The sequence below is a fragment of the Colius striatus genome, chromosome Z, assembly GCF_028858725.1.
Source record: "Colius striatus isolate bColStr4 chromosome Z, bColStr4.1.hap1, whole genome shotgun sequence".
NCBI classification, from domain to species: Eukaryota; Metazoa; Chordata; class Aves; order Coliiformes; family Coliidae; genus Colius; species Colius striatus.
Genome location: NC_084790.1, coordinates 16398417 through 16411857, shown reverse-complemented (window position 1 = coordinate 16411857; position 13441 = coordinate 16398417). Strand labels below are relative to the sequence as shown.

At 44.5% G+C, this 13441-nt stretch overlaps 1 protein-coding gene across 8 annotated transcripts in view; it reads right to left on the bottom strand.

Moving 5' to 3' along the window:
- Nucleotides 1–5575: 5575 nt before the first annotated feature.
- PALM2AKAP2 (PALM2 and AKAP2 fusion) overlaps nt 5576–13441 on the bottom strand; it is a 264450-nt gene continuing 256584 nt past the window's right edge. For all 8 annotated transcript variants that reach the window (XM_062017385.1, XM_062017392.1, XM_062017391.1 and 5 more), the window contains one exon: nt 5576–9339. In XM_062017385.1, coding sequence (XP_061873369.1) covers nt 9247–9339 — 93 coding nt within the window. In that variant the 3' untranslated portion in view covers nt 5576–9246. The remainder of the gene's footprint in view (nt 9340–13441) is intronic.

Genomic DNA, 13441 nt, shown 5'->3' with positions numbered 1-13441 from the left:
CCCAGATGACATAGATTTTTTTTTCCTGTCTCTCTCCTTCTCTGGGAATATTCCAAACCCACCTGGACGAGTTCCTGTGTGAGCTACTCTATGTGGTCCTGCTCTGGCAGAGGGGATTGGACTAGATGATCTTTTGAGGTCCCTTCCAGCCCTTGAGATTCTGTGAATAGAATGGTATCCTGCTTACCTGATTGGAGGATCCTGCAGGCTTCTCCATCTGCTAGAAAGAAGAAATCCAACATCCCAGACACACGCTTTTTTGCTGAGTTGGCTTCTTTTTTCTTTACCTTAAGGAATTTAGGTGATTAATAGTGCTGACAGCTAACTGTATGCCTTAACATTAAACCTCTCCACAGAAGCAGGAAAAAGAGCTTCTTGTGGTACCTAGTGTCTGCCTGATCAGCTGGACCACAGAACAAATCCTGCTGCAGTTCTTAGATAAGCCCAAGATAATCCCAAGTGCTAAATGATTTTGTGTGTGTGGGTGTGCATCCTCCTTTTCATTAGTATTCATGTATTTTAAAAACCGTTGTCAGCATATATGGGTTTGACACTGAAGCATTTCAAAGTTCAAGAATGCAGAGGCAGCAATGGATTTGAGAAATGGGATGGAATAAATTGTCCTAGAACTGCAGCTTCAGTAGCTCTATGTTAAATAAAGCAAAAGTGGCCAGTCTGGAAAAATGAAATAACAATAGCAAAACCCTGACTTAGAAAATTTCACTACTGAATGAACTACAGTCAAAACCTTTAAAAACTGTTCAAAAATAAAAACTGACCTCCTCTTCTCGAGTGCCCCCTAAAGCTGTTTAGAAATAATTTTGGTTGTCTGATTCACATTTTCTTTCTTGCTTTTTTTTTTTTTTGATGTAGGTGTAGAGGCTTGGCAAAGGTGAATGAGTACACAAAAGTCTACCAAGCAGATTTAAACAGTAGTAAGCTTGAGAAAAGTTGTGAGTAAATTCAGCTTGGAATTTGTAAGATTGGAGAGGAACTGTGTATTGTGTGGATGTGAAACAGAGCAAGACTATTGGAAAGGCTAATGTGACAGAATAAGAGTGGAAAATCCTTGTGGAGTGAGAAGGGAAAGAAGGGAAGAACACGGGAAAGAGAAGCACTAATTTTTATGGGCTGTGGTAGGAGCTTTGCTACGTAACTTGGCCTCTAATCAGGTACAATTAGAGGTAATAACTATCTCTCCATAAGCCTGCATCTCCATGGAGGTAAGAAGAGCAGCTGACAGAGGACATCAGGACAGTGGAGAGAAAAAGGATGGAGCCACTCCATTTTCTAGGGTGAGAGGTGGAAACAATCAAAAGCACCGCAAATGCTTAAATATACAGGCTCTGCCTTGTGTGAGGCAGAGAAGAGGATTTTGAGGAGAGGATTCAAGGTAAAATATTTCTTTAAATCTCAGACTCTCTCCAGAAGTTCTCTGTCCCTCTTGAGCTGAGGAGCCCAGAACTGGACACAGGACTCCAGATGAGGCCTCACCAGGGCAGAGGGGAAGCAGAACCTCCCTTGACCTGCTGGCCACACTCTTCTTGATGCATCCCAGGATGCCATAGACCTTCTTGGCCATGAGGGCTCATTCCTGGCTCATGTTCAGTTTATTATCAACCAGGACTCCCAGGTCTCTCTCTGCAGAGCTGCTCTTCAGCAGTTTGACCCCCAGCCTGTACTGCTCTCATTGCCACACTCCCACTTTCCAAGGGTCAGTGCAATGCCTTCAGTGTTTTGTGTTGGATGTCTCCTCCAAGATGCCATTATGAGATATTGCTGGCTAAGAAGTCATGTCTGGCCATGAGCTTTTAGGCACTCTCTGCAAGGACACACAGCCAGGGCAGCCTAAGGCCAACCAGGCAGATGCCTAAGAAGTAACCTCAGAGAATGACCTTTCTGACATTTATAACCACACTCATTTAATACTTCCATACAAGAAGGGAATAAAAGATTAAGATTTCAAAAAGAGAGCCCTTTCAGGCACTGAAATACTATTTTGATCCTTTAGTACTATGGCATTGTGATAATCAATTCCTTGCAAACATCCCCTGAAGCTCAGTCAGACTCTATTGACCTGTCTTTTAATTTATAAACTAAAAAAGAGTTTCATGTCAATAAATTATGGGGCTCATGAGCAATGATATCATTCAGCTATTTCCTGACCCTCTTCTGCTGACAACCGACTCTGCAAGCAGTGGCCAAGAAGGACAGCTGAGCTGAATCTTGTCCTGAGCCACCACAGCCCAAACCTGGCAGCATGGGTCTCACCTGGCAGACTTCTTTTGTTCTGGTTTCAAGAGAGCTTGGGTAAATATGCTTTTTTGCCATATAGCTTCCATTCCTGCTCAGATGTTGTCTGCTTTCATCTGGCTTCAGAAATGGCTCCCTCCATGAAAAGATTCCTGCCAGCAGGATTTTCCCCCATTTATCTTTCCATTTTCCATCCCTTATACCACTCCACCCTGACCTGCATTACTTATCCCCCTCTCTCCCTGTTCCTGCCAGCACATTTGGATCTGGTCCTTTAAGGTTTATCTCATGCGTCTTGGTTTATCTGTCTTCCATGGAGTGTTTTGGCAAAGAAATGTAAATCCAGTTAAATACCTGAGGAGAGGAAGCCAGCCTGGTAGGAAACCTGACTGGAGGCTGATGGGGCCTTGCACTGGTGATCAGTCAGGGACCTGTGGTTGGCGACTTGGTCTTCACTCTGTGAGGCCCAGTGGAAGCAGGATGAGATACCCACAGCCATGGGAGACATCTAGTCTTGCTGCCTGAAAACAGTCATGTTTTGGGTGCAGATAGCATTACACGGAAACCAGAAGGGAACAGCAGAGGGCAAGGAGATGGCAGGGAGTGCAACAGTGTAATACTGTAAAAGTCTGCATCCACCTTCGACTGGTGCTGTGCCCCAAAACCACACTCTTACAAGCTAGCAAGACTTACCAGTCAGTGTGTAAGCACCCTACTTTAGCATCTTTCATCTTTCACTCCAATTAAGTAGTGCTGTAATAGTTTCTGCGTCCTCCATGCAAAGCAGGGGTGACAAAGCTGCCTGGCAAGTCAATCTCCATTGTGTATCAGGAAACTCCACCTCTCTCCATGGAGATGATGCTTCACCGAGACTTGAGCTTGTCCCTCCTTTCTAATGACTGGTTTACTTGCATACTTTTGAAGTATTCTCAGCCTTCTGCTCTCCCTGCTTGTGGTGCATACACCTTCCCAGCCAGCAACAGTCCTCACAGCAAGAGTTCAGTGCACCATGGCCCCCTGTGTGGTGTTTTCTATGCGCAGACAGCCCTGCACCAAGCCTCCTGCACCAAGCTTCCTGCTTGCAATTGCTCCCACCGAGGGTAGACTGTGAGGTCTGGTGCACCCCAGGAGCTCGTGAATAGGAGGCATGCCCATAGCACTGGGTGTCCATCTGCTAAGCACAACAGCACTTTCTGGGGTCCCCATCCTCCCTACTCTTACCCTGGGAAGCTCGTGAGATGTGCCATGGCTCTTTTCCTGATCCTTTGCTGATTCTGGGAGGTTTGATTTTTCTTGCTGCTACTGCCACATTCTACATTGGAATAAGGCTCCTGGTGGCACATCGCCCTGAACTTGCTGTAAAGATGACACGTGCCTGGGACTCAGTAGCAGCTTTCACACTGACACGCATTTAGTGCATACTGTAAAAGTTTTATTCCTGGAGACCTCATTGATAAAGCAGTGTGTTAGGTTGCCAGTTAATCAAGGCTCAGCCAGAGCTATCAGCTATTGGATGACATTTGGAGCTTTTCTGCTGCTGATTGGGTTTTTTTGTTTGTTTGTTGGTTTTACTTTTTCACAGTCATCTTTAAAATTAACCTTTTTTTTTTTTTTAAGTCATCTGTAGTGCTAACATCCACGCTAATATTTATGGCCTTGCTCAGCCCCTCTCCTGCTACAGCTTCTGTACACCACAGAGTTTGTGTTTTTTAATCTCCTGTTCCTACTCACAACTGGAAACACTGTATGGAGTGCTCTCCCCCCTTTTAAAGCAGTTTGATCAAACCTACCTTTGCAAAGGAGATCCTTTGCCTCTCCATTTGCTTTCCCACTGTGCTGTGGCCTCTTAAAGTCACCTATAACTATTAGAGATTCAACAGCCTGACCTTATATGGACTAAACCAGAAATGAAGGATAAAATGGTTCTTTTAGATTCCATTTCTACTGATATGTGATAAGTAGTGGCATATTTATATGGGATAAATAGTGGGACAAGCATGCAGGATAAACTGGCTCTCTTCCAGCCCTTAAATTTATGTAAGGCTATGCCAGAAATGATGGATAAAATGTCTCTTTCATAGATCTTAACTGCTCTGTAAAAATACCCTAAGGCTTGGTGCATGCCACTGTAGTGATGCAGTGGTGTGACAGGGATTTTAGATGTCCTAAGCCTGTATTATTAAACAAATATCAACAGCTGGTAACAGCAGAATGCATTGCAGAAATTCCTGAGCTGCTGCCACCCACTGGTGTCACCGCCTTAGTTTTGCAATGTCTAAATGCTGCAAATGTCCAATTTCCACTTTTAACGCTCATGAAATCCAGAGCAGAGGCCTACAAGGAGTTGCCTTTTGCATGGTGTGCCACTAAGTCCAGTATGCTTTTCCTCTTAGCACAGAACACAGCAAGGCAGACAGAAAGTCTCTTGTGTGTTCAAGACAATAATCTCTTTTTCTTCATAGATGTAGACACCAGGATTGGTGGATACACTTTTGGGCTTGTTTTCTCACCCATTTTCTGACTTCTAGCAGTGCTTACTAGCTGGAAAGGAAATCTGCATCTGACTTTTCTCTGTAGGCATTTCTGATATTGTATGCACAAGGGAGAGGAAAGGCTCCTTGTGTTGCAGAGGTCGCAGACTGCATTGCTGCATGTGTTCCCTAGCTAATGCCCACCAGAATCACTCGCGTCTTCCTCCTCACTCCTCCTCCCTGCTCTGGAGAAGGGTTATCATGAAATGTCTGACTATTCCTGGCACAGGGAGGGGCAGAGGTTGGTATGAACCTGGCCTGTTACCAGCAAGTCCCTGGCCCCAAGTAGCTGCCATGCACCCAGTGATCTGGCACCTTCCAGTTCTTGCAGACTTCCTGGCAGGGCTGAGAGATGGGGTCTCTCCTGGCCTAGCTGACCATGAAAGAGCAGGGTGAGAGAGCAATGCTGGAGCAACGGGCTGGCTGCTGGAGGTGGACACATGAGAAAAGGATGACCAGCTGAAATGAGGTGCTTTGCTGTGCAGGGGGTCCTGCAGGTGCGAAGGAAGCAAGATATGAAAGCTCGTGCAATTCATCACGAAGAAGAACTGGCCTCTGCAACCCCCCACAAGCATGTTAATGGGAAGAAATACTCAGGGATGCCCTTATATCTACCACTGACACCACAGTGGAGAGAAGGAGATCTCTCTGTCCTGTCAACGAAGTAGAGTCCAGACCTGGGGGAGAGACCAACTGGCTGCCTTGGGAGGTGGGACATGAGCCACTCTCCTCCAGCCACATGCTGTGTGCAGGGGTACATCTTCCTGCAGGGATGTGAAAAAACAGGGAGCTTTATAGAAACACAACACAGGTTTCTGTTTTAATGAGAAAATAATTATATACTTGCATTGTAGGCCTCACAGTCACTATAAAACAGAAGCAGGATAACACTTAAGTGGTTAACATACAGAAAGCCAGGTATTGTTGAAACTGGTTGATAAGTCACGACAAGGATGCCGCCTTTTGGTTGCCCAACATGTCAATGCTACTGTATTTTCCTTCAGATAATATCAGCACAGCGCAAGATGAAGCCCAAACTGGCAGCTTTTAAAACAAATTGTTCAGAAAACCTGCACTGTAACCCAAAACTGATTATAATCACAAATGCTAATGCTTAACTATTTCTCAATACATAGTTTCATTAAAACCAGTCTTTGCCACGGGAAAGGATCTAAGTGTTTCTTCTGTGGAGACAAAGTTAACTCTGCAATAGTGCTCTTTTTTGTTGCATTTGATATAGTCATATATAGATAGATATGTATTACTGGCATATACTTATAAACATCTAAGCTTGGTAGCATGCAAATGAAATAAGAGAGGCAAGTAAACTGCATTGTACTCGTGTTACTACAGCACTGAATCTGTGCTGCTGACTACGAGTGTCCATAATTTCTGGAAGAGAAAAACTGTGGAGTGGAAAGTTTGGCTGTCCTGGACCAATACATGCAAATGCTTTTGTTGCAGAGGCTGAAAGTGAACGCTTCTGGAGCGTGGTCTCTCCCCACCATCACAGCCTCTTTCTGGAGGAACAATTTCATTTTCACTTTGAAGACTGAGGCCTCATTGTGACAGTAGGGGAGGATGTGGCAAAGCAAGAAGACATGTCTTAAGACAGGTGATCGATGTCACTGGCTTTCACTGAGGGAACAGGGAGAAAAACAAGGCTTCAGGTTAAAGAAAATAAAGATGTGGGTTCCTGGGGAAGGCTGCTCCTGGGAGTCCCAGTTTCAGGGAGCAAACATTGGGGGAAACACAGAAAAGTATTGTTGGGGTGCAAGACCATTTCACTATGGTCTGGGAACAGGGACTGTCTCCTCTGCTCAGGAAGCCTTGTTTTCCCAGCCTCACTTCTGCTGTCCCCAAGGGCATGAGGGACGCAGGACTCCTCTTGGTACACGTGTGAAGCACTGACATATGCAGCTGCATGATGGGTGACCTCACACCGCCTGTGGTGGCCTTGTGGCTTTTCCAGCATTTTGATGTTAATGTCAACCTCAGTTCACCGTCGATAGCCATGACTCAAAAACAAGTCCACTTCATTAGAATCACAGAATGATAGAATGGTAGGGTTGGAAGGGACCTTTAGAGATCACCTAGTCCAACCCTCCTAGAGAAGCAGGTACACATAGATTAGGCAGGTAACTTCTTGACAGGCACAGTGCCTCCCCATGCACCTGGGTTTAGAGAGCATCCTTGAGATAAACTTGGTGCCCTTATATCACAGTGAATACTCTATTCAGCAGGGTTTTCTTCTGTTCAATAGCACTTCAGGAGAGAACTGTCAGAACCGAGTTAAAGAGTATATATAATTGTATTTGCTACAGTTTCCTGAAAATAAGCCTCAAAATGAGAGTGTACAGGGATAGAAATCGCATGCTGGAGGAACTGAAGGTAGAGGGGAAACAATTTGGTTGCAAGCTCTGTGTTTGTTTAAGAAAAGCACCAGAAGAACGTTCACAGTATTGGTACTCATTTTAAATAAGCTCACTATTTCAGGATAAAAGAGCACAGCAGGTCATGAAACCAATGAAAGGCTTAAGGGAGGACCAGCATCCTGGCTGATGTTTTTTTTAAAAAGATGTGAAAATAATAATTGTTTGTTTATAAAAAAGAGAGAGTATTTTATATAGAAAAAAGCTCGGTGTCTTTTTTTTTTTCTGTCACCTCCCAAACTTGTCGGTTTCTAGTCCAGAAATTATGGTTCCCAGTTCTAAAATATTCCTACTGTATTGCTTGCATGAAAGAAAGAGTAAACCTGCAGCCTCTATACTACATACAAATACAAAGCACAAGAATAAATACCACATTTCTTTTCCTAATTGTCAGCTTACAAAACTGGTCAATACTTTGCAATTGTGACTCATGCAAATACCATGTTGGGTCAAATTTTAATATCACAAATACTGCATTAACTCAGTGCCTTGTTTTTATATCCCCTTTCAGAAAAAAAAAAAAAAAAAAGAAGAAGAAGTTAGCACTCACCCCTACAGCTGGTAAACAGCTCTGGAGAAACAGTCAGAACATGCACTGCCATACGCGCTGTGGTATGCCAGCCTGGCGCTCACTCCCGCACACATACACACGCTCACACACAGATCCACGCAAACCCTTCACTGCTGATCCCAAGCCTAAACAATGACTAAAGGCTCTATGGTTTGCTTGTAGCACTGAAAACACCAGCTGAACGGCAAAAAGAATGGTTTTTTTCCCTTGTCTGCTGTTCCTTGCTCACTCCTTCCAGCTCATTATGCCCTGTAGCTTTTTTTGTTGTTGCCTGGAAACGTGAAGACTTCCACAAAGCACTCTACTTCAAAGGCTTTTTGTTGTATAAATATATAGTTGAAGACATAACTACCTTTCTTCTTTATTTCATACCTCTTTCTAGGCCAGAGTCTGGCTTAGTTCAATTATTGCCTCATTTAAAAATTAAATGTCTTTTCTTTGTATCCCTTTCCCACTACCTTTTTACTTGAAATTATCCATCTTCATAGACTTTACATGTGCCACTCTTTTCCCTCCCTGCCATCAAAAAATAGTTGTCACCCACTAAATACAGATTTTCTATTTAGAAATTTGTTAGGTAAATATGCTCTGAGAACCCGGAGTTCAGGTGATATTGCAAGCATATAGGATCCTAAAGCTAAGGTAATCCATTTGGCTTAGCTCTCATCCCCATCTACTCCACTCCTAAATGGTGATGATGGCTTGTGTTTGCAACACAAGGGCTGTTTTGCTGAGTCTACTGGATTGTACGTTTGCAATAATTGCCTCCCTGTTTGCTTTTTTCTTTTCCTTTTCAACAGATAAATTACTAGAGAGGGGAGCAGAACCCACCCCCACCCCAATCCCAAACCTGACCCTTCAATCCCCTCAACGCAATAGCAACAGAGGGCAGTATCGTTGTGTGTTGTGGCTGGATAGGAGTGTGCCGAAGTGACACCGATGGTCTGGGTGCAGCGGCTGCGGGAGGTGAAGGAACGGCAGGAGGGTTCCAACGGCAGGAGCTTCTGGGGGGATGGTGGTCCCAGGGGTGAGGCAGGGCTGTCATTTCAGTCAGCAGGAAGCACCAGCATAAGCCCTGGCCGCAGGCTCCTCCACGCCGACCTCCTGCCACATGCCTGCAGCCTCTCCAGTCCATGGGGACAACTGTCCCCTTGTGCCTCCACGAGGGCTCCCACCCCCTGCACCCTCCTAATTGCATTATTTCAGAGGGGGAATGGAAGGAAGAAGGGGTTATTTTCTAGGTGGGCTTTTCCTGTTGCTTTAGGATTGCCAGGAACTGGATCATTTCCGTGTCTATGTGCATCAAGTTTGTTGTGTATTTAATAAATATTGGACTAAAATGCTTCTGCTTTCATGGTGGGGTTTTTTGTTTTGTTGGGGTTTTTTTCTTTTTTTCTTCCTTTATCTTTTTTTTGGTTTCGGCATGCCTGGTTGCTCTCCTCGCACTGCAAAGGCTTGGCTACTCATCCTCCTCCCGGTTGGCGTAAATGCCAGCTTCCCAGCGCAGTGCCAGAGCGCTCTTCCTGCGGTTCACCCTCGTTGCCTCCAGCACCTGTCGGGGAGAAAGGGAAAAATGCAGCAAGTCACTTGGCAGCCCACGGCCCCCACGTCAGGGTGCCCCACAGGGCCCTTCCCACAGGTCTCCCAGTGCTGCACTGCGTGCAAACTGGGAGGACTCATGCGATGAAGCACTTGCTGATGTGAAGGTGGGTGGGGGGATGGCACACAAGAGCAAAGCCACACCACAGGAGCAAAGAAGTGGTAGGAGTTATCTAACAGCATCCAGCTCGCTTCAGGGGAACCCTGGCTGCCCCTTACCAACCACACTGCACATTGCTCTTCTCCAGACAGGGGACACGGTCTCAGTCCTCTCCTCATGGGCAGCTGCACACCTTTGATACCAGGACCCAGCAACCACTCCTCACCTTTGCCCAGAGGCTGCCTTGGAGCTGTGGGTGCAGCCTCTGCGGAAAGTAGTTTGCTGCTTATTCCAGCAAAGGACTCTGCTTGGCAGCACTAGGCAGCCCTCCCCGAACATCATCTTCTCCTGGTCTCTGGCTTGCAGCTACACCACAGAGAAAGCCTACACACTGCGATCAAAGAGCTCCTGGAGTGAGAAGTCCCTCCGTGCATATGGCAAAAGAGATTCACACAAGGAGGACCTGTATCTGGTACAAGGTAGGTCCTGACACATTAATATGTTTTACACACACACACACACACACACACACACAGAAAACCACACATACTGTGTAGGTCTTATACATATGCACACATAAACAATGAACTAAAAGCGTAAGAGGCAGTTTTAATATCTGAATTAACAAGGTTGAAAAAAATCAGATGAAAACAGAAGGTGTTATTGTGAAGCACTCCAGGGAAAATAATGCATGGCAGCAGGAGGTCTTCCTCCCAGCAGTGAGATATAAAGGGGTCTGGGGCCTTCTAACACATGAGGCTGTTATTTTCTGACCAAGATCAAACTACAAAGCTTTGAGCACCCACTGTCCTCCATGTGTTTTAAACCAATGCTCCTGGAGAAACGAACTTTTGAAATGTTTAAGTGGTTAGTTAAAAAACGGTCAACCCTTTGCCCTCCCCGCCCCCCAAAATATATGATTGCTCATCCCTGGTCCCCAGTGCTTCCTGCAAGCTGCTCTGCACACTTCTTGACTGCAGAACAGACAGCATCCCTTCAAGAAAAGACGACATTATTTTATTCTTCTGTGCAGAAAATTGGATGCAGTGAGGATTAAAGACTTGTCTGGAATAAACCGAAATCATTTAAAGAAACAAACCCTTCTTTCAGCTTGTGACAAGCTGTGGTTGGAAACGTACACAGGTACTAGGGGTTGTACAGGCAGTATCAGGAAATCAGCTCTGAACTGTCTGCTGAAATTACAGGCTCTGACTTTGCTCATGGGAACACTGCATTTATGCCAAGACACAGATCTCCATCCAGCAGCTGAAGGAAGGGTAGGGTTTTGCCGGATTTGTTCTTGGTTTCACTATGACTTGAAACAGGCTAAAGAGCAGAAGGTAAAATCAGCCAACTGAGATGACTTTGAGCTAAAACTCCATCTGCTTCTTAGCACTGACCAGGGCTACTGAGGTGGTCCAGGCCCACTGGAGGGATTTTTTTTCCCCTGAATTTCTGTCTCAAATCGTGCCTCCTCTTTTTGCAGATCAATCACAGGAAAAAGGGAGCAGAGTTAAGCAGTTTCTATTTTACCCAGTAGAGGGCAAATGTGCTCATGAGTCTAACAATTCATCAAAGAGAAAAAAAAAATCTGAGTCAGTAAAAAAGTGCCTTGTGAGACATGAGCCTGTAAGCAGCGTGCTGGAGCTACTCTTGCTGCAGAGATGAGGACCACTGCTATAAAATACAAGTTTGGGATTCCGAGTCTCCGAACCAAGGAAAGACAATCCAAACTAAACAATGGAGAAGCAAAACTGGGACTGGGTATGTGGGCATCATCTTCTTATCTTCTCAGGAAAAGGAAAAAGGTTAGCATTGAAGGGGAAAAAAATCCCAGTGTTTTTTTTTTTATGCCAACAGTCAAATACTGCTAGATGAGAGACTATCAAGACCAGTTGTGGGATGATGATTAAACAAACCACAGAAAACTACTGTTCTCCCCACAGTATGTTGAAATGTATATTTAAAAAACCAGTAAATTCAGCATAAATTCAAAATGAAAACTGACACTGTCGAGAGAGTAGTGGCATATTTACATGAGGTCTGCAGAATCCATGGTCTCTGGTGATGCCTTGCAACAGCCAGGATCTTTAAACTCAACTTGCCTTTATCTTAAATGATCGGAAGGGTTTCTTCCATTTATCCCTAGTCTGCACACATGCCCAGAAGCATGTCTGCTTCTTCAAATGTTGTTAGCTGCTCCAAGGAAAACTCTTTCCACAATTATATCTGAGACATTATGAGGGCATGGAATGTGGACTTAGCCTTTGCAGGAAAACAAGCACTGATGTCTGGCTCAGTATTCATAAACAAGCCATCTAAATTCTAGAGCAGATACTAATAAGTTAAAGGTCCTTTTGATTAGCTACTCCAGAATTATTCTTCCATTCTATTGAAAAGAGTGTTTGACCTAAAATAACTCTCATTTTTACTAGTCTGCGTCAGTTTTACACCCCCTGGAAGAAACAATGGGGTAATTATAGCATTCAACTGGAATGACTGAATGGAGAGTTGGGACTCCTCAATGGAGCATTGAATTCACAACCCAGGAAGCTGCTTGCCTAAAACAGCAACTAATCTCCATTAAAAAAAATATTCTTGGCAGTATCAGGGCTATCTGTAGACCCATCACATATCAGGCACCTAGAGGCTCTCCACAGCAGGTCAAAGGAAGGAAAGTTTTTCGCTTTTGGTGGTGTGGCTGTCTTGGGGGTCTGTTACACACTGCATTCTTCCATGTTACAAAATGCTACCTGAATGCATCTCATGTGTCCTCCCTGATGATGCCCTGTGTCCCATCAGTGGGTGCACGCTGGGTGACCCAGGCAGGGCCAGGCTTGGCTGGTCAGGGCATCCTAAAACAGCCAGGCTCATAACTGTATGCTGAAGGTGTATACTGAAAATCAGAATGACCATAAAGCAGACAGTTCGCCCCAGCTCAGGCTGAAGAACCAAGATGGCCATGTCATAATGGCCAGGCCACATCAGTGAGGGGAAAAAAAAAAAATCAATGGTATACAAAATGTTTTATTTGGCAGAGGCAATTTGACGACTGGCTGCAATAAATGAGGAAGAATTTGGAGAGCAGAAGTAGGTGTGAGGGAAAGACAAATGTACCAACCAACACATGCAGGGCTGTAAAAAACACTCTTCACCTCTTTTTGCAAAAAACTGCTGTGTGGATCTTGTGGCTGTATCTCTGGAGTCTCACTGCTGCAAGATTTCATTTATTTTTGAGGACTTCAGAAAAATAAAAGACTGGAACAGCTACCACTATCAGGTGTAAGACTAATTTATTTCTCTCTCCTAGAGACTCTGACTAACCTGTCCTGAGTTTCCCTCCAAGAGATGTAACAATTGTGCTCTCACAATTGTCAACAAAAGGATAAAAAGCAAAACACAGACATCAGCCCAAAGCATATTTATCCTCACCACTGAACAAACCTGACTGCTATACAGTACAGGTTAATTTGTACTGAACAGTATCAGCAAAACTCATGTGGAAGGAAAATTATTTTTGTGGAGTTTAATATTTTACTAATTCTTTCCATCTGTACCTGGAAGAACTAAATGCAACAAGAAGAGAAAATGCAGAGGTCTGGGTATCTAAAGCCTACCTGTACCATCTGGGAAATACACAGTCACCTCCACAGAGCACACTGTGCACAACAAGACAGAAGCACAAAGCAGGAAACAGGCTGCCTGCTTCTGCAGACCTGAGTGTTTCCACTCAGGAATGATAAGCTGATACTGAGGGACAAAGAACATATATTTCTCCAGTGTAAAGGTATTTTCTTTACCGTACTACTTAATGCTATTCCCTAAACACATCAGACTTCTAGTGGGCACAGAAAGGAGGTGGGTAGGTGAGAGAGAAACATGTTTACCTGAAACAAGACAGTAACAGTATTAATACTGCTGTTGGTTGGTATTAAAAGATAAACTGTGTGCCTTT